Source organism: Agelaius phoeniceus, chromosome 9 (assembly GCF_051311805.1).
Source record: "Agelaius phoeniceus isolate bAgePho1 chromosome 9, bAgePho1.hap1, whole genome shotgun sequence".
Lineage (NCBI taxonomy): Eukaryota > Metazoa > Chordata > Aves > Passeriformes > Icteridae > Agelaius > Agelaius phoeniceus.
Genome location: NC_135273.1, coordinates 20,789,884 through 20,816,190, shown reverse-complemented (window position 1 = coordinate 20,816,190; position 26,307 = coordinate 20,789,884). Strand labels below are relative to the sequence as shown.

The 26,307-nt window shown below is 39.5% G+C and overlaps 1 protein-coding gene and 1 long non-coding RNA gene across 2 annotated transcripts in view; one reads left to right on the top strand and one right to left on the bottom strand.

The window, feature by feature from the left end:
• Positions 1-26,307, top strand: part of LOC143694818 (uncharacterized) — a 70,487-nt gene that overhangs the window by 5,753 nt on the left and 38,427 nt on the right. The window contains exons 2-3 of the long non-coding RNA XR_013183536.1: positions 11,034-11,148; positions 18,543-18,662. This is a non-coding gene — a long non-coding RNA (uncharacterized LOC143694818). The remainder of the gene's footprint in view (positions 1-11,033; positions 11,149-18,542; positions 18,663-26,307) is intronic.
• Positions 1,336-9,836, bottom strand: PLAU (plasminogen activator, urokinase). Its single transcript, XM_054637442.2, has 11 exons — positions 9,736-9,836; positions 8,082-8,194; positions 7,443-7,494; positions 7,169-7,273; positions 6,461-6,626; positions 6,120-6,205; positions 5,811-6,000; positions 5,029-5,183; positions 3,972-4,112; positions 3,259-3,407; positions 1,336-2,435 (listed from the first exon to the last, which is right to left on the bottom strand). The coding sequence occupies exons 2-11, from the start codon at positions 8,139-8,141 to the stop codon at positions 2,241-2,243; spliced, it is 1,299 nt and encodes a 432-aa protein (XP_054493417.1). The 5' UTR covers positions 8,142-8,194; positions 9,736-9,836; the 3' UTR covers positions 1,336-2,240.

The following is a 26,307-nucleotide window of genomic DNA, read 5'->3' as shown; positions in this document are numbered from 1 at the left end:
GAGACTACATAAAATGGTATAGCAGCCAGAGCAGATGTGTATGTATAGTATATGTTTGACTAAAAATTTAAATTTTGTTGGAATAACTTATCCAATATAAACTAAACAAATAAGATGCACACCCAAACAGCATCTAAATGCTCTCTGCTTTCAAGATCCTGTCTTTATTTATACTTCACCTAGAGTTCCCTAGTCTCCAGACTGAAGGACACCTAAATACAAGTTTGATTTTTCACTCCTTTTTCATTCTTACTTATATACATAATGATGGAAAGAAGTTGAAATTTAAATCATATCTCTCCATAGAAAAAGCCTAGAGAAACTGATGATAAATGTGCTGTTCATTGCAATGAGAATCATATGCAATGGCCATGAAGGTATTTATATTTCTCCACCTGTTGAAGATTCACTGATTTAAGCATTTTGCTAAGTATTAAAGTGGAATAGTAAAGTAAAAAATGTGTAGCATGCCAAAAGACATGCTTAAAACCTAGAATATTTTTGTCTAAAACAGTATTACCATTGCTTACTTTGGGCATGAAGCATTCTCTGCCAGCAATGATCAAGCGGCCCTGGTAGCTGCTATCAAAAGAAGCAGTGAAGAGGAACTTTTCTTCTCACAGTCTCCTGTCTCTCACATGAGATCTCTAACTCCAGAAACAATGCAATTGTAACCAGCTCCCTGCACAAACTTGAATCGGGAGTCCACAAACTTGCCCCGAATAGCTTTAGCACAAGCAGTGGTAAACACTAATAAATTTAGTTGCAGATCCCAACCACAAATTGTATTGCCTAACAGATTGCAATCCAGCAGTGCCAGTAATCATTTCATGTTTCAGCAGTGCTTGGTGTCCCTGTCCACCACTGGGCTGTCAGGGCATTAGTCTCAGTACAGTCACACAGTTGTCAACTCTCACTCCTGACAGCTCAGAGCCAGGCACAGCTGTGGGAAAGGGGAAGTATTGTCCCACCCCTTTTATAGAGAGAGGACTGAAGTCTAAGGACACATGACGACAACAACAGCACTGCAAAGAGTGGAGATGTTACTGAGTTCAGTCTTGAGTCTTAAGGACCAGACTTCATCAAGGTTCTTCTTCCTATCATTCCATCACCAATGTGCAAGGTTCATGTACCCAGACTACATGAAGCTACAGCTGGAGTAGCCTTTTCACAGACACCCATGTGCATTTTGGAAAAAGAGAATTTAGCTTATGCATATCAAATTCTTCACTAATATTTATGTTTTACGAAGGAAGATTACAGTGAGATTACAACTTAATAATGACAATTCTCTTTTGAGTCACCCTTCTATTTTCCAGAGAGGAGAAACACACATAAGAAGAAAGTTTTTTTATTGATAGTTAACATCCATAATACAAACAATAAGTTAAACACAGTAAAAATAATTTAAATAAAGTTTGAGGTTCCAGCCCTCATGCAAATAATCCAAATCTACAAAACAAAGACAAGTTTAAAAATAAACCCAGAATAAGTCTCTGAGAAAAAAAAAAAAAAAATCACTTCCATATAATATCAGTTAAATGAATGGAAATAAATTTCTGACTTTCGATGCCTGCAGCATTTGACAAATGCCAAGTCCTTAAATCTTCTCCAGGGTGTATAGATAGATGTAGAAGTTGCATAATCAGACTTTCCAGGGGACACCTTCCCACATGACCTGGAAGCAAGTTTCCAACTCGACACCTTGCAGCACAATTCTTAAGTTAAATACATTACCAGTTTGTAATGCCACTACTTTTTTTTCCCCCCAACTTTTTGATGCCAAGTCAGATCACCCTCTCAAGTAGGGGTCTTAACAGGCTAGGTTTGTGGGACTTGAGACTTAGTATTATTCAGTACAATAAGGGGAGATTTTAGACTCAGGTCATGTATAAAATGAATACTTGAGTTAAGTTAGTTGAAACTGTATCAATATTTCCAGAGCAAATGCTGGTTCATAAATTGAGTAGACAGCTAACTTGCTATGCATAGTATCATGCATGGGAATAGTCATTTAAATGTTAAATATTTTAGCTTCCCACTGAGTGGTTTCCAAGTAACTCAGTGTAGTAAGATAAAATATCAACCCTCTCTCTGCCTCGTGCCTCAGGAACACTCATCTGAGTGACTGACCACACAAGCATTCAAAATGAAAGCCTCTTATGACATTCAGGTCTTCACTGTCCTGGTGTCAGTATAGGCAAAATTTTGTTCATTTCAGTCCAGCTGTCTAAACCAGATCACTTTGGTTCAGGAAGAAAACGACTCTTGGCAGCTAACCCATTCATGCTGGAGTCAATCCAGTTAAGGTATTGAGTAACTCTGGTGTAAACACCAGGCTTGTTTTCCTTTGCACAGCCATCTCCCCAGCTGACAATGCCATAAACCATCATCCTGCCATTGTGCTCACAGACCATGGGGCCACCGGAATCTCCCTGACAACAGAAAGGGAACATATTAGGTCATTGCAGATGGAAGCTGTGATTGTTTTTCTAGAGTTAAGCAGGCTAGTGAGGACCTATGAGCTAAAGCTTTGATCTTTGAAAACATTGCTTAGATGGAACAGAAGGTTTGGCATCTGCTGTGACTTGAACAGTCTCTAAAGCTGAGATCTCTAGTTCCCCTTGTCAGGATACCAGGAGAATAGTTACCTTGGAAAATAACCTTCCATCCCCATCCCAAGTTTATAAACATAGATATTAGACTAGTGATACAAGGTCAAGGCCAACACGCCCTATTCTTCATCACAGAATCAAGTGTCTCCCTGTCCAAAGACACTCTTACACTTGAGGATGCTTGTTCTTTTCAGTGGCTCCTATAGTCACTCTGCCCATTAAGGTGCAGCAAAATAAATCTAGTTTTGAGGAACCTGGAGGCGCTCAGTGTCCCCTTAATCTACCCTTGCAAAGCTATAGTTAATGTGCAAACTGAGATTAGAACAGTTGCTATATAGCTCTGATGGATATCTATCAGCTATTTTTTGAATAGATTGAAAATAAGGTCTTGAGGAAAAACAGTAGCTAAGATACTGCACTTGCACCTCCAAAGGAAGACCTGGAGGGGGTAAAACCTAACTCTGGATTCCAACTTTATTCCAGATATTTGGCCACACAACAGGTCAACTCCACTTGACATAGTAATTTCTAGTTACATTAGAGACTCTAGTGACTAGTAGAGTTACAAGATGCTGCCAACTGATCCATATAGTAGTGTACATGTATTTCAAGTTATTTAGAAAATAAACCAAACCAATTTTACCTTGCAGGCATCAATCTGCCATGTGGGATCCCCAGCACAGACCATGTTGTCAGTAACTCTAATATTGTCATAGTATTCATATTTGCATTTTCTCTGTGATATTAAGTTCACAGTGGCTGACATCAGTCTTTGAGCATAGAAGATGTCATCTGCAAAAACAAAAAGTAATTCATTGTTCTCACTCTCCAAGAAACAAAAAGCAGCAAGAAACCCCCCATAACACAATTACTGCACTTAAATTAGCATAACCATTCCAATTCTCCATTGAGGTTTTTACTTCCACCTTTGCTTTTACTGTTCATAAAAAGGTTTCAAAGAGAAAAACAAATGGTCCAAACACAAAATAAAAAGTTTAGCTTTTAGAAGGAAAGAGTTTAAAAATTTTTGATGGAAATTCTGCACAAACACAATCCCTTGCTAATCCTCCTACACAACTTAATTTTTCTTCTCCTCCTCATCACATCAGGAACAATAAAAATTGTGGTTTATATTTTGCCTTACTTTGTATGGTTGATATGAGAGAGAAGCATCAGATAGGAAATGCCATAGACAACTAGAGAAGATGATAGCAAAGGTCATCTTCAAGAGATGCACATGGAATACATACAATGGAAAGGAATCCTTTTTTAACACTTCACAGATCATGGAGTAAAAATCACCTCATTCCCACCATTGTGGAAGACCAACTTCAGAAAGAGAAGTCATTTACTTACAAAAATCTTGTTTTCCATAGCCAGCTATTTCACAGTGTGTATTTTCTTTTAATGAGAGGTCCCTCTCTGGCAAGCAGACTGTTCTGACATACTTGGATTCTACTGCACACTGTCCAGAAGTTGTTCTTATCCTTATCAAAGCTATGAACCAAGTCAGAAAAGATACAGTTAGATTTGTAAAGTTTTCCCCTCGAGTTCTGACAATAGCAGTACTTGGTACAGTTAATGGGAATAGCTGCAATTATATTTAGTTCTGGTTCCACACGGCTCCCCTCATTGCTTTTGGAATGAGTCATTACTTAATAACAACAACATTAGTTTCCCAACACTAAAATTGACAAGTGTTCCAACTTGCTTCCTCAAAGGATAGGGGCTGATACTCTTGCAGAAGACTCTTTTGCCTGAGCTATCTTTAGATGTTTTAAAAGATCAACTTCCTGACTGGCTGTAGAGGGCAGTACCCACTATCCTGAATGGCTTACAAAGATATTCTTGGATTTTCTTTACTTCAGCAGCAGCAGGAATCTGGAAGGGGTGGTAGAGTTCTAAATGTCAAGAGCAAGAGTGAGAAGTCTGGTCTCTTCAAGTTGCAAAAACCCATCTCTGACATAGTTGCTTTAGGAACAGGCTTGTGAAACCCAGACTTTTATGAAAGTCTGAATTAATTCAGGATAATCTTCAGCTAATAAGGTGGCTGATATGGCATTCCCATGCCATATGATGAAACCTACTGTGCATGCATTTTTTCATCTTTTACTATACATACAGTCTGATCTTTAGACACACAATAAAATGGCAGAAATGCAATGCTGCCACCAGTGCTTATGGAAAAGCCATGTCTTCCACAGTTCCAGAAACTGCTTTTCAGGTAATGCACCGGATATGCACCACAACCAAAACTTAACAAGTGCAAAACCTGTCAGCACAGGCTTAGTTTTCAGACTGTTCCTGCTCCCCTTCTTCCATCTCTGGTTCCACTTCTTTTGAATGTATGCCACAATTATGCAGCCTTCACCTATCCCAGTGTTTTAAAGACTTATATTAAGACAACACTTACCAATATCATTCTCATTGCCACCTGTTTCATCTGTAAAGTCAGGGTGAGAGATGATCTCATCAACCATGAACACTTGTTCTTTATCATCAGTAACATTCAGTATGGACTTTCCAAGGAAAACTTTGTAAACAGATTTGTTTATTGGTCTTCTTGACCTGAGTGAGAGTAGAGAGACTGATGAGGACTACTGATTTCTGAAAGTAAGGTCAACAGCTGAGATCCAGTCCAGGTCTCTTTCACATTTATTTTAATGCTGATAAGAAAAAGTAAACTTTAGTTTGCTTTGAAAGTTGATCCAATATTCTGAAGAAAAGCATCCTAATTTTCCATTTGAGGGGATTAAATAGGTACTCAGACATTCTGAAACATGCCTAACTAGTTGCTACTAATGAAAGGCGTTGGCCTTAAGAATCCCCTGCAGGATGCCAAAAGGATCAGCTTTCCATAGAAAAGTCAACAAAAAGCAGCCATAGATGTATTACACAGCTCATCATCAGTACAACTATTACGTTTAGGGAAGGGCTGAGGTAAAAATGAAATCCTGGCACCAATATACACTGAATTGTTAAAATTGCATCCCACCCAGCCATCCACATCTTGCTAGTTCATTCTGCTAGATGTGGGCTCCCAGAGGCTTAATGTTTCTTTTGCTGCTCTTGCTTTGTTCAATCAAAGGAACATTCTTACTGTGGTGCATTCCAAAGGGTTGGTCAGGGAGCATCACACCAAGAAATCAGTTGAAGAACGTGTCAACTAAGAAGGCCATGGAACTGGAAACTTACGGAGTGTGGAAGCAGTGTGCTGCTGTGAGCACCCAGCAAGGGTCGATGAGGCTGCCACCACACAGGAAGTGCTCCATCCCCCTTATGGTTTGGAAGATGCCTGCTATCCAAGGCTGAGACTCAATCTCTGCCTGCTTTCCACCAACAATCTTGAACATCTTACTGATGCTCCTTTGACCACATGTAGGCCCTATGAAAAGAAAAAATTCATTCAGATGTTCTTACAAATAAACTCCAAACTTTTGCTATCAAAAATAAAATTAAAAAAACAAACAAAACCCCAATTGTGTTGAAACTAATATTACTTACCACACTTCTCTATGTTGCAAAGTGTTTCTCGAATGGCAGATCCCTTTTTGGTGTAACACCAGGGTCCGCTCCTTCCATTTGGGTTTCTGAAAGATAAAAAGAGTGTCCTTTTCATAAAGACAGTCATAGTATTTTAAAATTTCCAAGTGTTTTGGAAAAAACAAAAATATTTTGTTGTAATATATGCCAAGGGAAATAATGCTTCAGAAACTCACATTCCAAATATTTCTAGTCAATAATTCAGCTCTGTAATGTTATTTTTTAAAAACATGTTTCTCAGTAAAGTATTTCTGGGGCTGTGATAATAAAAGTTTTCACAAGATGAGTGCTGCTTTTCTTACCTGCAGTAGCTGTGTTTGCCCAGCCCAAGCTGCAAAGCATTCTCTGAGTAAGCGTGGTAACGACCCCTCCTGATTAGTGAGGGCAAGTTCCATGGCAGACATTTGTCTTCTGTTGCCATCCCTCTGTAGCTCTCCCCATTTCCAGTATAGCATGTACTGTCAGTGTCTGAGAAAATAAATATTTTATTAGCAGCATGCTCTTGCTTACAATTGTTCTGTGACAGACATGGACAAATCCTTCAAATGAGGAAAAAAGTTCTTGCATTACACTCAAAATCAGATGCAAAATCCAGACTGACTAGATACTATTATTAAATTTGCTCTGTATGGACTTTGAGCATCAAGTATCTTACACTTTAAAGCATGCATATTAATTCGTTAACAGTTTAAGTGAATTTATTAAGTCTAATAAGTTCTTCTGCTTCTGACCACCAACAAACTGGTTCATTTTTTCCACCCCAATCTAAAAGTAAGGTTGAGGTAAGCAACCTTAATGAGGAGGCAGGGACAAAGAAATTAGAGATCCTGATTTTCTTACACCAGCATTTTCTTACTTCTCATTTAGTCTGTTAGTACAAACTGCTAAAGGCTATCCAGTCATATCTCTGGATAATGCTTTCATCACTTGGCATTTCATATGAATTCTTTGACTATCTTTTAGACCTTTCCAATCAATTTAGTTAGCATTGAGGAAGACAGATACTCTACCTAGTTCACAGTGAAGCCCAGTGTATCCATCTGGACATATGCAACGACCAATTCCACTGAAGAGGTAATAGGTAATGCATGTTCCTCCATTCAAACAAGGGCATTCTGTAAGTCAAAGACATCACTGATTATAGGCAAAACATTTGAATGTGGAGATGAAATGTAATTGAAAATTAAGTTTTAGGTGTTTCAGTCTCATTAAGGGTCTTTCTTCTTGTACAAGTACAGGATAATAAGTTATTTTTAGGTTCAAATAGAACAGGCAGATGCTTACCCTTGTGTTCTGATCTGCGTTTATATTGTTTGTAGTATTTCCAGCTATAAATCTACAGGAAAAGAAAAAAAAAAAAAGATTTTTAAGAAGGCAGTTCCTTTTATGTGGTTTGATCATCTTTTCCCTACTGCATACCTTCAACTGTTTAGTTTTTTGCATGTAGCTACCTGCTGAACCTACTCTGTGGAATCTGGATATGAATGAGAAGTGCAGCTCTAATTAAGCTAAGCAGAATGGGGAATAAAAACTAATCCCATGTCATGCAAACAAAAACCACCGAAAAAAACCCCAAAAATGCCAGGATCAGAAAAGCCCCACTGAGCTGTGCCACTGCATCAGGTCAACATTGCAGTTATTTATGCTGTAGGAACATAAGCAGCTCTTAATGGTCGTTGTCCCTAAAAAGGGAAAGGAAACTTCGCCCTCTCCACCAAGCAGTGCAGCAAAGATGCAACATTCATCAATTGCCCCTATCATTTTGCTGACCTTGGTGCTTCACATTTGTGCCAGAAAATGAAAGCCAGAAAATTTATTCAACAAAGGATTCTTGTTCTGTCCTTCAGGGTTTTTCCTGCTTTGCAGGCTGGGTCTGCCTTTCTCCATGAAATAAGATTAGGTTTTGATATACTTAAAACTTACAGACTCTAGTCCCGTGACAAGGGCACCCAACGTTACTGTGAGGAAGATGAGTAACTTCATGTTGTTAGTTAACTTCTCCCTTTTTCTTCTTCTTCTATCTGTATTATTTAATTCTGAAAATAAAAGAGGAATTTAGTGTCATGCTGTAGCCTGCAGTGCCAGTTTTCTTGCTTCTGTTGTCTTCAGTTACAACACAACAACACAACTGATGAAGAATGAAGCTTTTACTTGCAGCAGGATATCTGCTTATTATTTCCATATATTAAATTAGAGGTTATACTTTGAAGCTTTTTTTGTACAGGCAGCAATAAAATGAGTTTTTTTTTTGAGAGTGTAATTGAAGCAGGGAAAGAGAAATTGGAAAAATCCATACTCTATTTTTGCAGTACAGACTAAGTTGGAAATTGGCAGATGTATTTAGCTGCTGCCCAACTGTTTTTACCTATTGAACTGAGCACTTCTACCTTCAACGAAAGCACTGAGCATGCACCTTCAGGGTATGAAAGGGAAAGCTCCGTTTTTCAGTCCCTCTGTAGTTATCAGCTGCATTTTGTTGCTGCTCAGCACTTAGGTAAACCTGGCCACCTGACCAAGAGCCTCTGACCACTGCTACCTCTTGAAAGTCTGCTGGTGATGTTGCCTCACTTATTTTCAGTGTTAGAGGTTTACAACATAGTCTGTCTCAACTTCTTATATACAGCTGGATCTTGTAGCCAAGCAGGTATAGCAATCTTTCCAAAAGCAAATAATTATCATGTAATAACAATGGGTGCACAATGAAGTCCCATATGTCTTTTCCCTCTTTTTAAATTGCAAAGGAAGTCATGGGAGTTTTTTTTTTTTAAGCTCTGACTCTTTTAGTGCTCTCTCACTTCTAGAAAACTATAAAACTTGATTTTTAAGAGATTCCATGGGAATCATAGCTATATTTATATTAGCAATAAAAGCAATGCAGTAGAAGAGGATGCACAACTGAGCTGTACACTGTACCTGCTTCAGGTTTCTACAGTGGACTAATTCCAGTTTGGCCCTGCAGATTGAATGCCTGCTGATATGTGGATTGCACCTTCTAGTTTTACTTCATTTGGAAGAAATGGAGTGCAAGTACTTTATAGCTCATTATTGAGCACTCCTAACACACGTTCACACACTCAGTGGTGTGGACCAAAACACACGGTAAAGAGAAGATTGGAAAATAGACACAATGCAAATGAAAATGCTAATGCAGACGCAACCTTTGCTGGTAAGCAGGTGTCATAATGCAAGAAAGCAAATCATGCCTCAGAAACTTGGCTGTGCATGCTTTTCAGATTCAGATGAAATGTTAGCAGATATACTTCCCTTAAACTTTACTATGACAATTATTTTTAGCATTTTTGGCAGAAATGAAAGTAATTTATTCTTTGCGATTATAATTAGTTTCTCAGGCGCAGCCTCCACACCATAAGCGGCAGTACTGCTGATTCCCTTTAAAATTCTGCTATGCCGTGGCAACTAGAACTGACCTTCCCCACACCTGCGATACTGCACCACAGCAGCATTTTTCTTTTTTAATTTCTATGCAATTTTAAGAGTAATCGTTTCATCGCGATCGATTTAGACGCGGCGCTGGTGCCTTTAGCTGCCGACTGGGTTCCAAAGGCACGGCACTTACCGGCGGCGCTGTCGGTGCCGGGCTGGCGGAGCTGCGGCGGCTGCCGGGGCGCTGCCCGCTGCGGGCTCTATAAAGGCCGGCCCGGGGCGGGGCCGCCGCCGCCGCTCCGCCCCGCGGCGCTCCAGCGAGCTGCGGCGTGACTCAAGGGGGGAATTTTCTATGCTGCTTTTCAGTTTCGAGGAAGGGAGTACGGTCAGGGCGAATAAACAGCTTTGTATGGAGTAGGATTTCTGGAAGGGGCTCCTTGGCCTCCCTGCGACAGTCAGCAATTCCTTAGGGACAGTTATAAAATCAAAAGAGAAATGTGAGTGCGAGCTATGAAAGGAATGACTAGAAACATGCCTGGAGACTTGACAGAATGATAACAATGATAACATGTATGTATGTATGCATTATCAATAAACATAAAATGACTGTGAAACATACCTGGAGATATATGCAAATGTGGTGTGTTATTCATATGGTACTACCCATAATGAGAGAAGCACAAGTGATTTTTTAACTAATAGAGGATTAAACTCTTTCAGGTGTGGATAAAACAGCCCGCTGGGAGGGAGTATTGGGTCAGAATGCACTTGAAGCACTGGGTGTGTTTTCAGAGAGCTGTCTTCAGCTCGGGGTGAGCAGGGTGCAGTTCTCATGCCAGCTGGAATGTGTTAGGACTCCGGGCTTACAGCAGGTGCTAAACTCATCTCCTCCAAATTACTTATGCTCCCTTGGGCCTGAGCAATCGTGAGAAAGTGGTCATGGTTTTCTTATAATTTCTGCCTCCCAAAGAAGTATTCAAAGCAGCTCATTTCATGAGAATGAGGATGGAAATTTGAAGTGCCAGATGTCTAAGAATGCAGACCCAGTACGACAGATAGTCTTTCCTGGCCCAGTTAAATGTGATTTTGTTCACATTATGCTGTGATGTTATAGCAATGTGGTGAATAACAGCAAACCAATACATAATATTTGTGTGTGTATTCGTAGGGTCTAGCTTCAGGTAGTGCTGATGACTAAGGTGAGGTAGGTGTCCACAGGCTGTGTAGCTGATGAAGAGCAGTTTCTTTAGAGGTCAGGTCAGAGAAGTAGCTGACCTGAAATTCCCTCAAGAGAAATGTTTTTATAACTTGACAATTCAGAGCTTAAGGAGACCATCTTTCTATGTTTGCCATGTAACAACTGGTGTGACTATGGCTCAGCTTTCTTCTTCCCTCCCCATTTTCTATCTGTGTCAAGTCTGTGGTATAACCATACCTTTATTTAGCTACTGTCTGCTTACATGCTCTACTTCTTTCTGTTCGCATCTTCAGGCTCAGATCAGAACAGATCTCACGTTTGCAGAAAGCACATGGAGTTCACTTCACTGAATGGCAGGAACGGAGTCAAGAGAAACAGCTCAAGCTGGAAGTCCATAAGTCAGCATAGGTAAGCAATAAGCCTTTCTGAATTTCAGGAGAGAAATGTGGCTCACATTTTGTGGTGACTTGATATATCAACATCACAAGTAATTAGACCCTCTAAGAAACAGGGCAGCAAGTATGAGGGTAAAATCCCCATGGCACTCTTTATTTCAGAGGAGTGGCTGTCAGCTAAACTTATCTTAGGGAATCAATTCTGCAGAGGGGGAAATAATCCAGATTTTAACAGCAGTCTGGAACATTTACCCAATTAATTTTAATACACCAACCTTATACATAATAAATGAAGAAATAGGTCATAGTTTGATTCAACAGGAAGAGCAGAGAGAAGCCTGGATGCAGGAAGAGGGGGGCTCTTCAGGCCTGGGCAGCACCTCTCCTTCCTCCTCCATGCTCCCAAGGAAGAGTCTCTAAGCCTTCCTCAAACTATCCTTCTGGGAAAAACCCCTAGAGCAACTGTTTCCTCTTTGATATTTTTGTTTCCTAAGAAGTATGATCAGTTATCCTCTCCCTGAACCTTTGACCAAGCTTTGCAGATGCCCCTGTTCCTAATTTTCTCTCTAAAACCTGCAGGTTCATACTTGTTTTCCAGATCCAAGAACCAAAAACTTTTGTTGTCTTCACTCTGACACAAGATACAGCAAGATTCAAATCTCCCTTTTTCTGCCAGTTGTGATATACTCAGGTTTTACTGAAATCCTGTACTTCTTAAGTACATCTAGAAGGCCCCCAGGAGAAGTGACTTGGGCTGAGGTGTCACTGTCTTTCAATCAGACTTGTGACAGCTATGATCAGAAATTCTGATGTGTTTGCAGTGCTGCTTTAAAGCTATCCAATTCCTTTGGTCTAAATATTTGTACTACCTAGATAGGTAAATGAGTTATAGTTGGCACTGGACTCCACTGAACTGACAATATGGTTTAGTAGAAAGATATCCAAGCCAACTGAAAATAAGTTTGTTTTGGTGTTCCAAGTAACCTCACAGCTGCACTATCTCTATGAGCATTAAATGACTCTTAGGGAAGCAGAGATGCAGAAGATAATTTCCAGTGCCTGGATTCACTGAGCTGGCTGATGGCTGGCACAACAAGAGCTGAACTGAAGTTTCAGGTAAAATAAATCCTTGGAACCTTGTCACGTGCCCTGCCTTAAGGCAGAGACCTTGGAAAATCTGTAGCATGGCACTTCTGCCGTGTCCTCCATCTGACCTCAGAGCTGGACCTGCCAGCACAGATGGGAAATGCACATGCTCAGGGAGTGGGAGGGATGAAGCAGGACCGGTTCTGCTACCAAGGGATTTTTGGTAGCTTCAGGGTCAGCATTTGTTCTCCATTGCATGTCTCAAGAGTTTAGAAGGGCCTGGTTACAGGCCATGTCTTCTCTCCAGGACAAGACTGTGATAGGACAGAGGGAAAGCAGGTCTTTATAACTCAAAAGCAAAGTTGTTTGGGAAAAACAGTGAATAAAGTTAAATGCCTACTGCAAGACTCTCAGTGGAAGTGGAACTTACTTGCTCAGTTGATACTGATTATGAGAAGTCATGAGGCTTAAGAGAGAAACACTTGTACAGACTCGTGAACAAGTTTTCTATTTTGAGAGCCACATTGTGCTTTCCACAGTTTATTTCCTTTTCCTTTTACCTGTGCGTGGTTTCATCACTTTGATCTCTTACCGAAATTTGGCTGAGGTGTAGGCAGGATGGAAGGAGGAAAGACTTCTAAAGAAAGAGGTAATAAAGGAAGTGCTAGAGTGACCTTGTAAAAGGTACTTTACCTGCTTAGTAGGAGTACAGCATCTACATCAGAAAAAACTACTCACAAAATCTCAAGTCATTTGCTTATTTTTTAGTTAGGGCTGTTAATAATAGGGCTTTATATATTTCTCTTGTGTGCACCTGGATTATATCACAGAGTAAAGAAAATGTATACACCTATTATGAACTCCTAATGTGATTTGAGTCTGCAGTCATATAGCACTTCTCTAAAATAGAAGTCAGATGCAGTGGATCTAACCCTGAAGAACAAGTAGTATCAGAGCCACAGCCAGACAGTTCTTGGGTTACTGTGATTTTATGTTTCAGTTTTCAGTTCCAAATAAAAATCTTGCTGATTCTTTTAATTTATTGTTGAAGTAACTTGAATGTTTCAGACTAGTTGGCCAGCCTGACTTAGCAAATTTAGGAAAGATAACATTCCATTCCAGCTAGATGAGAACACTGACCCTCAGAGAAATACAGGGGTTTTATCTCATGGTGGTGTACTGAAAGAGATTGTGAGGTTTGCATTGTTCTGCAGAAGTTGCTGTGGTGGAGGTATTATTGGTAACAGTGTTCATTTTCACAGCTGATGATAAAATATTAAAACTCAAGAGAAATACCATCCACCATATATTGACTCTGCTGGTCCATCAGTAAACCCCAAAAGGCTAGAACTTTTCAGGGAGTTAAATAACTCTGTAAATATTAGTAGCAAGAACTGCTACAGAAGTGCTGTTCTAAAAGGAAAATTTAGGCCTGAGGCTTTTTATTGCCTGAAGTCTGATGGTCATGTGGTGCATGTTCTGGTTTATATCCAGCATAAGTGACATCAAAATTAGTCCTTTGACTAGTAAAATGTGTGCTTTGCAACGGGAATTTCAAGTCCTCTCTGCTCGTGGTACATTATGAATGGAGAAGTTTAAATTTGCATAAAAGCAGTTATATGTGCTTAAACCTCTGTCATCTCAAATGAAAGAGCAGGGTTAAACCACACAGTGAGTATTTGCTTAGTGATTAAGAATACAAAAGTTAAGAAAACACCTAGAAGTCATGACAAAAGATTGACGTGACTTGTCATCTCTGTAACAATGATGGCTTGTTGTTGTCAGTTTTGTTAAAGAAATTAGTTTGTCATTGAATTAAGTAGCCCTAGCTATGGGTATAGAATTTACAGAACACAGCTATATTTACCATTTCTTTGTGTATTGGAGTGTAGCTTCAAACTCGAACTGTGTTTGGTTACAGTTAATTTGGGATTAGGGTAGAAAGGATTTTACATCAGTCAGAAAGTGTGTCACGAGTTTAAGGGAAATTTTCCAGTATAAAGTTGATTTAGATTATTTTGTCTTCATCTTGAAAAACATGGGTACTTTTACACTAAAACACTTTGTATTCTCTCTCTGATGTTATCCAAGTTAAATTTTTTAATCAGTTTATTTCTAGCTCTTGAGATAATAACTGGAATTACTGAATAAACCATTAGATTTTGAAATGTAAACAACTAGATTTCAAATGTTATGTTATCGCTATTCATAAAGTTAAAAATATACAGCTCACTCTTTAATCTTATTTTCTCAAATTACTGTTTGTATGAGTCCCAGGAATTTCCAGAGTAGCTGATTTTAAGTTGAATGTGATTCATAAAAATTCTTGTACTTTAATGACTCTTGATTACTTGTCAGTTGTTTGTGGTTGGAATCTGAAGCAAGTGGTGATATCATTTCCTTTAGGTACAATTCAGCTACTCAGGTTTCTTTATTTAATTTTTCTTTCCTTTTCCTTGCTGCCTACTGCTTTTCCTCTTATCTCTGTTATCCGAGTGTGCAGAAGTAGCAGAGCATTCTCACTTGGGGGCCACTGGGCTCTCTGGGATGCCTGTGAGCGCTGCCTGTGGCTTTGCAGGCAGAGGGAGCAGCCAGGCTTTATCTCTGGCCTGAGGCAGTGTCACCTTGAGCGCCTGTGCAGTCCCGGCCACCAGCCTCGCATTCAGGCCAGGGAGCAGCTGCCCCACGAGTGCTCTTCTTGCTGTATACAATGATTTGTTGTTTCAGTGAGCTGTCCGGATACGGGTGTTTTTCAGAACAGCGATGATCACATCTGAGGATTTCTTCATCAGCTTGATATGCACCTGCTTTTAAACTATGCTTTGTATCTCATTTAGCAGTTATGAAAATTCATTGATTATGAAAATCAGCAATCTCTCTGATATTTGATCAAATTGCTCATTTGGGGCAGCTAATATCTAAAATTTAAATATTAGTTGAGCTACAGATCTTGCATCCAGATCATAAATACTTGAAAATCACGTTTGTGTATAGGTCTAGGCCTGTTTTTAGTTGAAATCAAAGTGCTGATAGCACTGGGGAAAACATAAAAAAGATTTCTGAGTCTGAAAGTAGAAGGCAGAAAACAACAGGGGTTTTTAGGGATTCAGTTGTGCTTCCTTTGGTGATCTTATATTTTCAAAGGAATCCTTTTTCTATCCAACCATTTACTGGTCTGGAATAGCACATTGAAATCCAACATTGGAAATTTACAGAAAGAACTGATTTTGGACTATTTTTTCTGCAGTGCATCAGTCAATCAGATGCACATTCCACAGGAAACCCAAAAAACTGAAAGCATGCCAGTTAGCATATTTCTGGAGAAAAAAGATTTGCCAAAAACTTGGAAGAAAGCAGATTCTGGGGATTGACTTCTGCAAGCTGTGTCCCAGTGATGGCGTATCCAAGGAAGCAGCATACCCTAAACCCCCTATGCAGTACAGCCCCAGAGAGAAAACTGCACTGTTCATCTCTGTGAAAGGCTGCCTGGGAGGATCATTTAGGATTCCACTCCCTCTAAAGCATTAATTATCTAAATAAATACAAGATAGAGGAAGAATATTTCTTATGTCTTGACATTAATGACATTAGTAGTGGACTGTTCTGAAGAAGCTCTGGAGGGAAAATGATGGCAGCTCTGTGAATTTATAGTTGAAGGAAAAGGTCACTAAATGCAAAAAATTGGTAGAGAGCCCATAAAGCAGTTCTGCCCAGTGTGTCAGGCTGTCTCTATAGATTTGCACGTGAACAGCTATTGAACAATTCAGGGGATCAGGGGATAAAGAGTTTTAGGGAGAAAAAAGAAGCTGCTTCCTGGGTGCTGTTGAATAACTGCATTCTTCCTGCATAAGCTCATAAAGAAACTGTGCTGAAAAGAAAGGAGAAACAGATTTAACTTGGGTACTCTTGGTAATAATAGTGTGTATATCGTGTGCTCTAATAATAGCGCTTATCTTCCTCCCACCACCACTCCTGTGGATGTTTTGGCTGCATTCTTCCTTTTTTTTAGTTCCCTTCCTGTAACTTATTTCTACTATGGACAATGTACTATTTTCCCTAATCTTTGTTTGCTGATTGTTGTTTCAAGTTTATAAGCTTTAAGTAAATACATCTGTAAAGAAAGTTGTGCTTATTCCTCTTATCCTGTCTATAGCAGTTGCAGATTTTATGGGCAAACAAGGTAGACCAAAAAAAAAACCCAAAAAATGAAGTAAAAGAGAGACTGCAGAGCCTTCTCATATATCATAAGCCCGACAGAAAAGCAAAACTTTAAAAAATATGTTTTGTTTGCAAAATAGGCCTTTTTTCTTCTTTGTGCAAACTCTTCCAGAGGGAGGTTCTGGCATAGAGTGACCTATCATCAGTTCCAGCAGGAGTATTCCTGCCAGAGAACAGAAATACTTACTTTCTGCTTCTCCCTTCTGTCTCCAAGGCTTTTTCTTGGCCTTACTTGCTACTACTTATGCCATTCTGTGATTTTGGTTAGAACGGTTGGAAATGACAATGTTTTCTTTCTTCTGAAACATATGTGGTTTTGATAAAAATTGTCTTGAGATACAACAAAGTCTCCATCATGTGGAGTTTTTGGAGTTTGTCTTCCCATTGTTCCCCAAGAGGTGTCAGGAGTATGCTCGCTTCTTTCTATGGACCAAGCAGTGAGGAAGACCATCATTTAGAGGGGAGATTAAGGCAAGGTGGAGAGCACACTCCATGCTAATAAATCTGCTGTGAGGCTCAGCATCTTGGGCTGCAAGCTGGTACTGCTGTAGTCATGATCAGAAAGATAGGAAGGGAAGTGGGGAGATGGGGGAAGAGGCAGTGTTAAATGTCACTTGCAAGGACAAGGGCACTGCTGCAAAAAGTGGAAAGATGCTTATCCATGGACATAATATCAGAAAAATTACTATGTGGACAATGTAGGTTGGCCACATGAATTATTCAGGAGGACTTAGCATCCAAAGAATGAGTGTGAGAGGATAGGCCTAGAGGGCATGGGCCATGAAGTGCTCTGAGAGTGAAAACAAATTATGTATGGTTGACTCAGTGAAAAACAGGCATAAGATACAGAATGACTTGATCAAAGAGATGCCTTTTCAGGAGCTTGTCTGTGTGCAGACAAGAGAAACATAATTGCAATTTTCAAGGTTTCTGTCAAGCAGAAAAGTTACATTCCTTTCAAATGACAGCCAAAGGAAATAGAAGATGGTTGTTTTGGACCCAAAAGGACTAAGAAAGATGGAGCTCTGTCATAACTGAGTTAGATCTTATGAAAGGTCTTATGAAAAGGTAATACCAGAGAGATGTTTGAATTTAGTCTTTGACAGAGTTTACAGAAAGTTCACAGTAGATATTAACATCACCCACATGGAGATGGCAAATTAGTTTGTGTTTCCAAGTGAAAAAAGAAAACCAGAAGAGAGCCATTTCAAAGTAAAAAATGTTGTGTTAGAAGAGTATGGAGAGATTCAGTGAAGAAGAGAATTGAGGAATGTGGCCAGTGATGTGTAAAGGAAGCTTCCCAAGCTCAGAAAAACAAGGACAGAACTCTGCCTCTGAGCAGTTCTGTGAGAATAGTTTGAATTCCATGTAAAGGGCAGAACAAGATTGGAGGAAGCCTAAACTGGAGTTGGAGGAGAAACTCCACCGTTAAGTTTGTATTTGGTAAGCTCTAAGGAGATCACCATGTGAAGGAGTTGCAAGTATGCAGTGGGATATTGTTAAGGTAAGACTTAGTGTAGGAAAGAACTGGATTTTCCCTCATGGCACCTGGTGATGAACATTCATGTTGCCATCCAATAGGAAAGCTTTTGTAGCCCATGTGAAACCCCCTGAGATAAATGGAAATTTCTAACACAGTCTGTGTAATACAATTCATTATATGGAACTACTTCTATGAATAAGCATTACTCAGTGGGTGTAAGGAATGTCAGGACAAATCCTAGGCTACTGTATTATGCTGTACTGAATATTACTTAAATTCACCTTGAGCTGCACTGAATATTATTTAAAATAAAAATAGCTTAGGTAGATGCTCATTTTCTGTTCATTTCAATGGAATAGGTCCAAAATACCTACTAAACCAGAGATGTGAACTCTCTTCTGAAACACATGTTTATAAGCTCAATTGCTCCATAGCATCTTTATACTACTCTAACAGGGGTCAGCATTTGGCCTGTAATAACTCTTTACTGTTTTCTTGTATCCACCAAATTATGGAAAAAGCCCACTATAGAACATATGTTCCAATGGAACAGCTTCTCCTGAAGGCTACGTGGTTATTCAAGTGTCTCTTGGGCCTCAGATATGTTTCTCTCTCTGCAGGGTCGGTCTCATCAGAAAAAGGTGGAGATTGTCTCTTGCCCTAGACAACCCTTTTCACAAAAGCTAGAAATCCATGCCTTAGACTGACAAGAGCCTGGAATCCAAATCTTTCCTTTCAGGGTAAGTGCAAAAAGTCAGTACTGCTACTGCCTGCTCTTTTGTCAAACTCCTGCTCTGAGAAGATCATTTCATATGCCTTGAGAAGGTGCAGGCACTGAATGCAATGATTCTACAAATATACCAGAGGACCTGTTTAATGTTTTTAGGGGATGCTATCATGGGACATAAGGACATCAAATACCTACTCTAGGCATTCTGAACCAGGTCACGCAACTTTTTTTTAAGTGCTTCGATTCCTAAGTTGGATACATACAGAAATTAAGCTGGTATTAGTGATGATTTTCACTAAATTCCAATAAAGGTAATGTAGGCTACTAGGTCACTTGCTTCAAATAGTTTTAGGTGATTAATTGCTATTCCTCTGCCTTTCATTCTTCCCCCTATGTGATTCATAATGAAAAAGGCATTTATCTTGTCTTTCACAGTATGGTGATATATTAGTAGATGATTCCACAATAGTATTCAGTGCCAGGCAGAGGTGTTTCCTTTGACCCCAAAGCATGTTAACACATTAACATGAGATCATTCCTCAAAGTGAGGTTCATTAAACTTCCAGTGCTGCCCAGTTACAGTTTCACAGCTGTCAGTTCTGGAGCAAGATAATTTGGCACACTTGGACCTCTGTGTTTCTGTGCATTGACTTCTATAGGCATGTATGACATTTTCTCTCTAGCTGCGAGACTGATTCCTAAAAAAAAAATAAAACCAAAAAAACCAAAGCCAAAACACTAAAGAGGAAAGACACAATCATTTAAGGAACGTAAGAAAACCACAGTCTGAGCATGTGACATTCAAGCCTGTGCAAGCATATATCAAGTACTAAAAATTGAAACAGTTTGTGTAAGTAACTTCAGGCTAGGCAATGGCAAACTTTACATTTAGCATCTTCAAAAAAACCCTATTAAACTCTTAGAATAAAAGTATAAGCTCTACTACATATGTATATAGTATTGACAATTCAAAAGGCAAGAGAAATAGTATAAGCTATGCTTTGGTTGTTAACAAATGACATGGACATTTACAGCAATTTCATTGAGTGAAAATAAGAGTAGATACCTAAACATCTGGTGCGACTCATTTAGGAGACAATTTTTTCAGATGTTCATTGGACCAGTGCTATTAGAGCCAGCAGAGCCCAGGAGCTGTGACTCATCAGGAGTGCTGAGAAACCTTTGATTTGACAGGTAGTTTTCTGAATCCTGGCATGAAAATTACCTTCTGAAACAATGGAAACACTTCTTTTAAAGTCTTTCTAGAAAAAGAAGGGAGCAAAAATCTGAGCAGCTGGAAGTCAACATTGTGTTTTCTTTTTAGCTATTGATAAAAAAATATTTATAAGCACTGCTTTTAAACAGGTGATTAACAATAGGAGTGTGTCTTTATCTGTTACTCTTATTTCAAAGCCCTGAAATGGCAGATCCTATGAATGACTGAAGGAAACAGTGAACTCCTGCGTTCTTGTAAAGTATGATTGTCGTTTCATCTCTACTGAAACCTGTATTTCACAGCAGGGCAATTATTTGCAGCACAATGTTAGATTATGGCTATGGGAAATTCCACAGTAAATACTTAGAAGCTGCAGTTTCAGATGTACAGGTATATTAGGCATGCTGTGATCTATTTGGGCTGCCTGTATAAGCTGAAATTATATTAAATTCAAAAGTGCCTGGCACATATGACACCTTAGAATTTCCGATTTGAATTTTTGAGTTTGACAGTGGTTCTTATGTCATTCAGGTACAGAATAGGGTGTCAGTGCTGTTACTCTACTGGCAAAAGTAATGTCCTAATTCCTGTCACTAAATCTCAGAGAAATTGGAATGTTTTCGCATTCATGGTTATGAATGTTATTATACAGTTGCCTTCTCATTCCACTACTCTCCTTTCAGACAAGCTTCTTCAGAAATCTAGTAGTTAATTGAGGCTTGAGAGTAGTAATATCTTTCAGAAGGAAAAGTGACTTACTGCCCATTAAAGAAGATGTGAAATACTGGCTACTTTGGCAGACATGCAACAAGTCAGATATATTTTAAATAAGCTCTCAAGGGAGAGCTTAGAGCTGGGCTAACAATGAGAAATCTAAACAGAAGGGTCTATTACTTACTTAATCAGCCTGATTTCATGCATATTCCTAGGACTTGACAAACATCTAAGCACAACTTGCCAAAACTTTTGCTAGTGGAAATCATAGCAGGAGTGTCACAAAACTGTAGAAGAGTGCCTAGGCTTGGCAGGGTTGCAGAAACAGCTCTGCTGTCCCATGCACAGCTGAGGTGGTTTGGACTGGCACGCAGGCATGACCTCATGATAAACTCACTGATCCTCACTAGGAATTAATCATTTGGCTACTTGTAGCCAGCAGTTTATCACCAAGAGGAAGAGACTGCTGTCTTCCGTTTGGATATCATAAGGGCAAGTATATTTATCAGCCGTGTTGACCAGAGACTTCGCAATGAATTTATGAACTGATTTCTGCAATTTCTGATTATAGTACCATGTAAAATTTTCCCACTAGTAATTTATTTGTTTTAAAGATTTGTAATATTACAGTGACCTAAGAGTTGCTTATTTTGGTTTTTTCTCTTTCTAAAAGTGTTGTTCAGCCAAAGATATGGAACTCTGACTCTCAGAAAGTTTGAGCTATCATTACTTCCTTGATAAGAAAAAATTATCCTAATCAATAAGATGTCCATTCTTATGAATTGTTATTCATTCTATCTGTAAGAAAATGCTTCACCATGCCATTGAAGAAGGACATAAAGCAAAAGAAACATAAAGATAGACATGATTTCTTTTGAAATAAACTCCTTATTTTATCTTCCTAAGAAAAAAATATTGTATAACACTTACAAAATGTTACTGCATTTGAATAACCTCATTCAAAGACTATGGGATGGAATAGTGCATTTTGAACAAATGTTACACAAACTCTGTGTGTTTGAGATGTTATTGTCTTAAGTTGTGAGGCTGATTTTCAGCCAACCAGCCAAGCAGTCCTTGGAAATACTACAGGCAGCAGGAGTCCCGCAGGAAGTGGTATTTGTGATTCAGTCAGCGGCACCTTGCCCACTGAGTCAGTGTTGAGCCAAAGTCCAAATGCGTTTCTAGAGTGTGGAATATAAAACTGAAGTCATGACTGCTGCCGCCACTGGGAAATTCACTGAACTATTGACGAGAACAGGGATATTAACCGCAACATCCCAGATTCCAGACAGGGATAATGACAACTTTCCCCCACTTACTTCACTGGCAGAATAATTCTTCTAATTTTCTCTAAGCCTTGTACTTTTTTTCTGTACTTAACAGATCACCATCCTCTAGGCATGTTGGAAGGATGAGTGCCGCAACTCAGATGTGCAGTCTGTCTTTCTATGGGCTATGCTGGAAATACCAGGTGTGGCACCTGCAGTTTTGCAATTCCATTACTTATCCCACTTGGAGATGTCAATGGACACCATCATCATAACCTACCTGAGCTTTTCCAGCTAGTTCAGTTTTGCAGCTGAAGGGATGTGCTGAGGCATTTGCAGTACATTTCTTCTCCAATTCATTACCCACTAGATGGGCACAGTGACTCAGAACAGCCTTTTCTAAGCAAAACCTTAATTCAGGGGTAGGAATTGAACAAACCTCAGCTAAGTTTTAAGCAAAGATGCTCCACATATTTGATCTCTCCTACTGGTTTTCACATGCCAAGAATTGTTCTCTACTCATTAGGTTTTCTGGTGTTTTCTTTTTTTTTTTTTTTTAGTCCAGTTGTTACATATACTTTAAAATGTAACAAAAATAAGTCTTCAAAACAGATGTTTAATGTCATTCATCCACATACTAATTTATGTGAAGGTTTGTGGCAGTAAATTTTGGCATCCAGATTTCCAAAATAATGCCAAAAGTTGCTGTGAAAAATCACAGCTACAAATCCAAAGTTTTCCAACAGGCAGTCTAAGTGCTGTGAACCTGCATATAATTGATGATATAGTGCTTAGAATTGTAAATATTTTTCATGTCAATTGTTCACAAACATATTTTTATACTTGCCTCAATTTTAATTTTTTTGTAATTATGAAATAATATCTACCTGCTTTTGACTGAAATTTAGAGAAAATTTTTTGGTAACACTTGTTTTGGACCTGCTAACATTTTGATCAGAATCATTGCTAGGTACATATAAATGAATCAAATTTTGTAGCAGGCAGATGTGGTTTCAACCATTTAGTTAGACTCTGTAATCTGTATGCAATGGCTAAATGATTTCTAGGGTTATGGAACATATTAAATACTAGGTAGCTCATTTAGCAGGGGTATAAGTTTGTCAACATGTGAGTTTCCCCATTAATGTTGGCAATGTGTTTAAATGTTACACATATCATCTAGGCTAGAAGGGGGTCATCAGCCAGTGATGCCGTAGCTTCCAAGCAGACTAAGGGACATAAGGACACAAAATTCACTTCCCTGGACACAGCAGTACTACCTCTAGAGTAGCACACAGCAGTACTACCTGCTAGATCTGGACTTGCAGGTCCAAGCCTCTTTGTTCTTCATTCCATTGGAGTTAGGAATAGAGGGTTATTCAGTGTGAGAAACAGTGACAAGATTTCACTCTGAAACACATCGAGTTCTCATGGTGTCATATGAAGAGCACAAGGTTTATGCACAGCACACCAATCAATCCTGGTCTCTTCCTTTCTCCTTCCTTTATCTTTCCTCCACCCTTCAACACAAAAGTTTCCGCTTGGTCATGAAGGAAATGAGGGAGCCTGGATGCCACCCCAAGGGAGAAAGCTAGAGGAAGGGCTGGGTGACTTAGTCAAGCAAAGGGGAGGAGAAGGAAATGATCATTGAAAAATAAAGTTCTAAATACAGGATTAATTTGGACGAGAAATATGTGGAAACATTTCTTTAGAAGTGAGAAGTGGGAATAATGTATGCAAAACAGTTTCATCATATGCAATTAGGAAATGGAGATTCCAAAGCCTGGGGTCTTGTGTGAGACCAACTGCCAACAATGAATTGGAGTGTTGATTCTCACTATATATTGTACCAGAAATGCCTATTTTTATGGAACTCCTGGGACCACTTTGTCCTATGAGTCTGGTTGACCATAACTCCATTTTGAGTGGAATCCTTGCTGATACCTTCATCTGTCATATCCTTGCAGCACCTTTCTTTGTGGCTTCCCTCTCTCAGATATGATGATTTAAGCTGTCTGCATTCTAACACTTAAAAAAACCACAGCACCACAAAAAACTGATAATATCATAATCCAGTTACCATATTAGTGTACTTTGCTTGTGTCTATTAGTATCTGTTTAGTTAGAAAACCAAGGAATTGTTGGTATTTATACTGTGCTACCATATATTAATGTATTTTGTGTTGGCCAGTCCTAAGGTTTTTCCCTCTTTTTCAGCTCTTTCTTGGCTTAAGTGTTGTTTTTAAGGTATTTCTTCAACTAGCACTTCTCTCATAGTTCTCCGAGCATCTATAGGAGCCAGCCAAGCTGCTTGTGAGCATGCTGGGGTTTTGTAAGTGTATTGCTCTCATTTTATAATGCTGAAAAGACTTGCATAGTGCAGAAAATGAAAAACTTTTAAAAGTTCTTCAGTCAGAAATGCTGGTATCCTACACCTGTATTGCCATAGCATGGAAGCTCACAGCTGACAAGAGCTGTGTGATCACAGACAGTGGAGTGCCTTTGTAAGCACACAGGCTTCCTGAAAAATTCTGCTCTTAAGGGCTGGCAGAAAAGAAGTGAAAAAATAGTAACAGTTTTAGATTTTATGACTTGACTACCTCTTTCCTATCCTGAACTTCCTTTTGGATATCCTTTCACATCCTGGGCTGCATCAAAAGCAGAATGGGCAGGAAGCCGAGGATGTGATTGCCCCCTTCTCGTCCACTCTGATGAGACCCACCTGGAGTGCTGTGTCCAGCTCTGGGGTCCCCAGAGAGGACATGGATCTGTTGGAGCAAGTCCAGAGGAGGGACACCAAGCTCATTAGAGGGATGAAGTGCCTACAAGACAAGGCAGAGAGAACTGGGATTGTTTAGCTCCAAAAGAGAAGACTTTGGGATGACCTAGTTGTGCCCTTCCAGTACCTGAAGGGGGTAAATAAGAAACATAGAGAGAGACTTTTTCAAGAGTATGTAGTGACAGAACAAGGGGGAATGATCTCAAGCTGAAAGAGAGTAGATTTAGATTAGACAGCTGGAAGAAACTCTTTGCTGTGAGGCTGGTGAGGCACTGGAACAGGTTACCCAGAGAAGCTGTGGAGGCCCCATCTCTGATAGTGTTCAAGGCCAGGTTGGATGGGGCTCTGAGCCCTGGTCTAGTGATGTGTGTCTCAGCCCCTGACAGATGGGGTTGAAACAAGATGATTTTAAGGTCCTTTCCAACCCAAACCATTATAGAATGGTTCCTAGCCTTTGGGGAACTCTGAAGATATCAAAACATGCTGAAGTAGTTAGTTCAAGATGCAAGGAAGGGTTAGTAGTTGAAGACATATTGGAAAGATCTTGCATTGCCAAGTAGCTAAGACAGCTCAATCACCTTAGGAAGGTTTTTTATAGTGTATCAGTATAAAGTCATTGAGTGAACAAAGTGCATTGTCCTTTCCTGTACTAAGCCAGGTTTATGAATAGGATTTTTGTCCCTTCCTGCACTCTGCTATCTCTGAGCCTTGTGGTATTGTGAACAGGAAAATGTTATCTGCTTAAGAGTTGAAAGGGCAGAATTATTTCACCCTCTGCTTTGAAATGCAGGTTGAAGGTAAAATGGTTAGAGTATACAAGATGAACAGCTGGCACCACTCCTTGATGGCTGTTATCATTGTGCTTATAAAACTCCCTGGCTTACAGTGGACCTCTTCGCTTTATCCAGCCTTGATCAGCAAGGAGAAATTAGGTGCTGTATCCCCTAACTGTAAGCTTATTAGCCAGGGTACACACAGCTCTCTAGAATGAAGATTAAGAGACTAAAAGTCAAATACTGAAAAGAAATATGTCTGTCACCCACAAATTTTTTTAGGTACATTGGGGCAACTTCCCCATTTCCTTCAGACACATAAACAAGAACACAATGTTTAGTGGCACAGGAAATTTCTGTTTCTTTCACTTCTGGGAAAGTACTTTTCTTGACTTTTTTTTTTTCCCTGTAGTGAAAAAAGCTCTGCTAGCAGATTCTTCTCCAGGTTCAGCCTGCTGACAAATGATTGACAGTTCATTCCTTGAAAGCAGCTAATGGAGTTGTTTCCAGGTGCAGGAAGATGATACATTTTCACAAGTCCCTTTCTAGCTGTGAGATTTCATTCTTAAGTGTGTGGCAGTAGGAGTAGCCTCCAGATGAAGACCTCTGTCAGATGCAGGCCTCAGTACACCTGCCTGTTACTTGTCAGCTGAAGATGCTCATATCTTGCCTGTCTCTGCCTCACATATTCATTTGCCTCAACTTCTTACCTATAAGTGCAGGGGGAAGCAAAGCAAATTTTTCAAGGTCGTAAGAATTCAGACTGAAGAGTAGGACAGAGACCTGGCCATTATTATACTGCTTGAATTTTAAGCCTGAGGTTTCCCCAACTATTACCTGAAGAGATCTAGGTTATTATTTACTAAAAGTCCCCATTCTGCTATTTCCAGTGACCTGAAAAA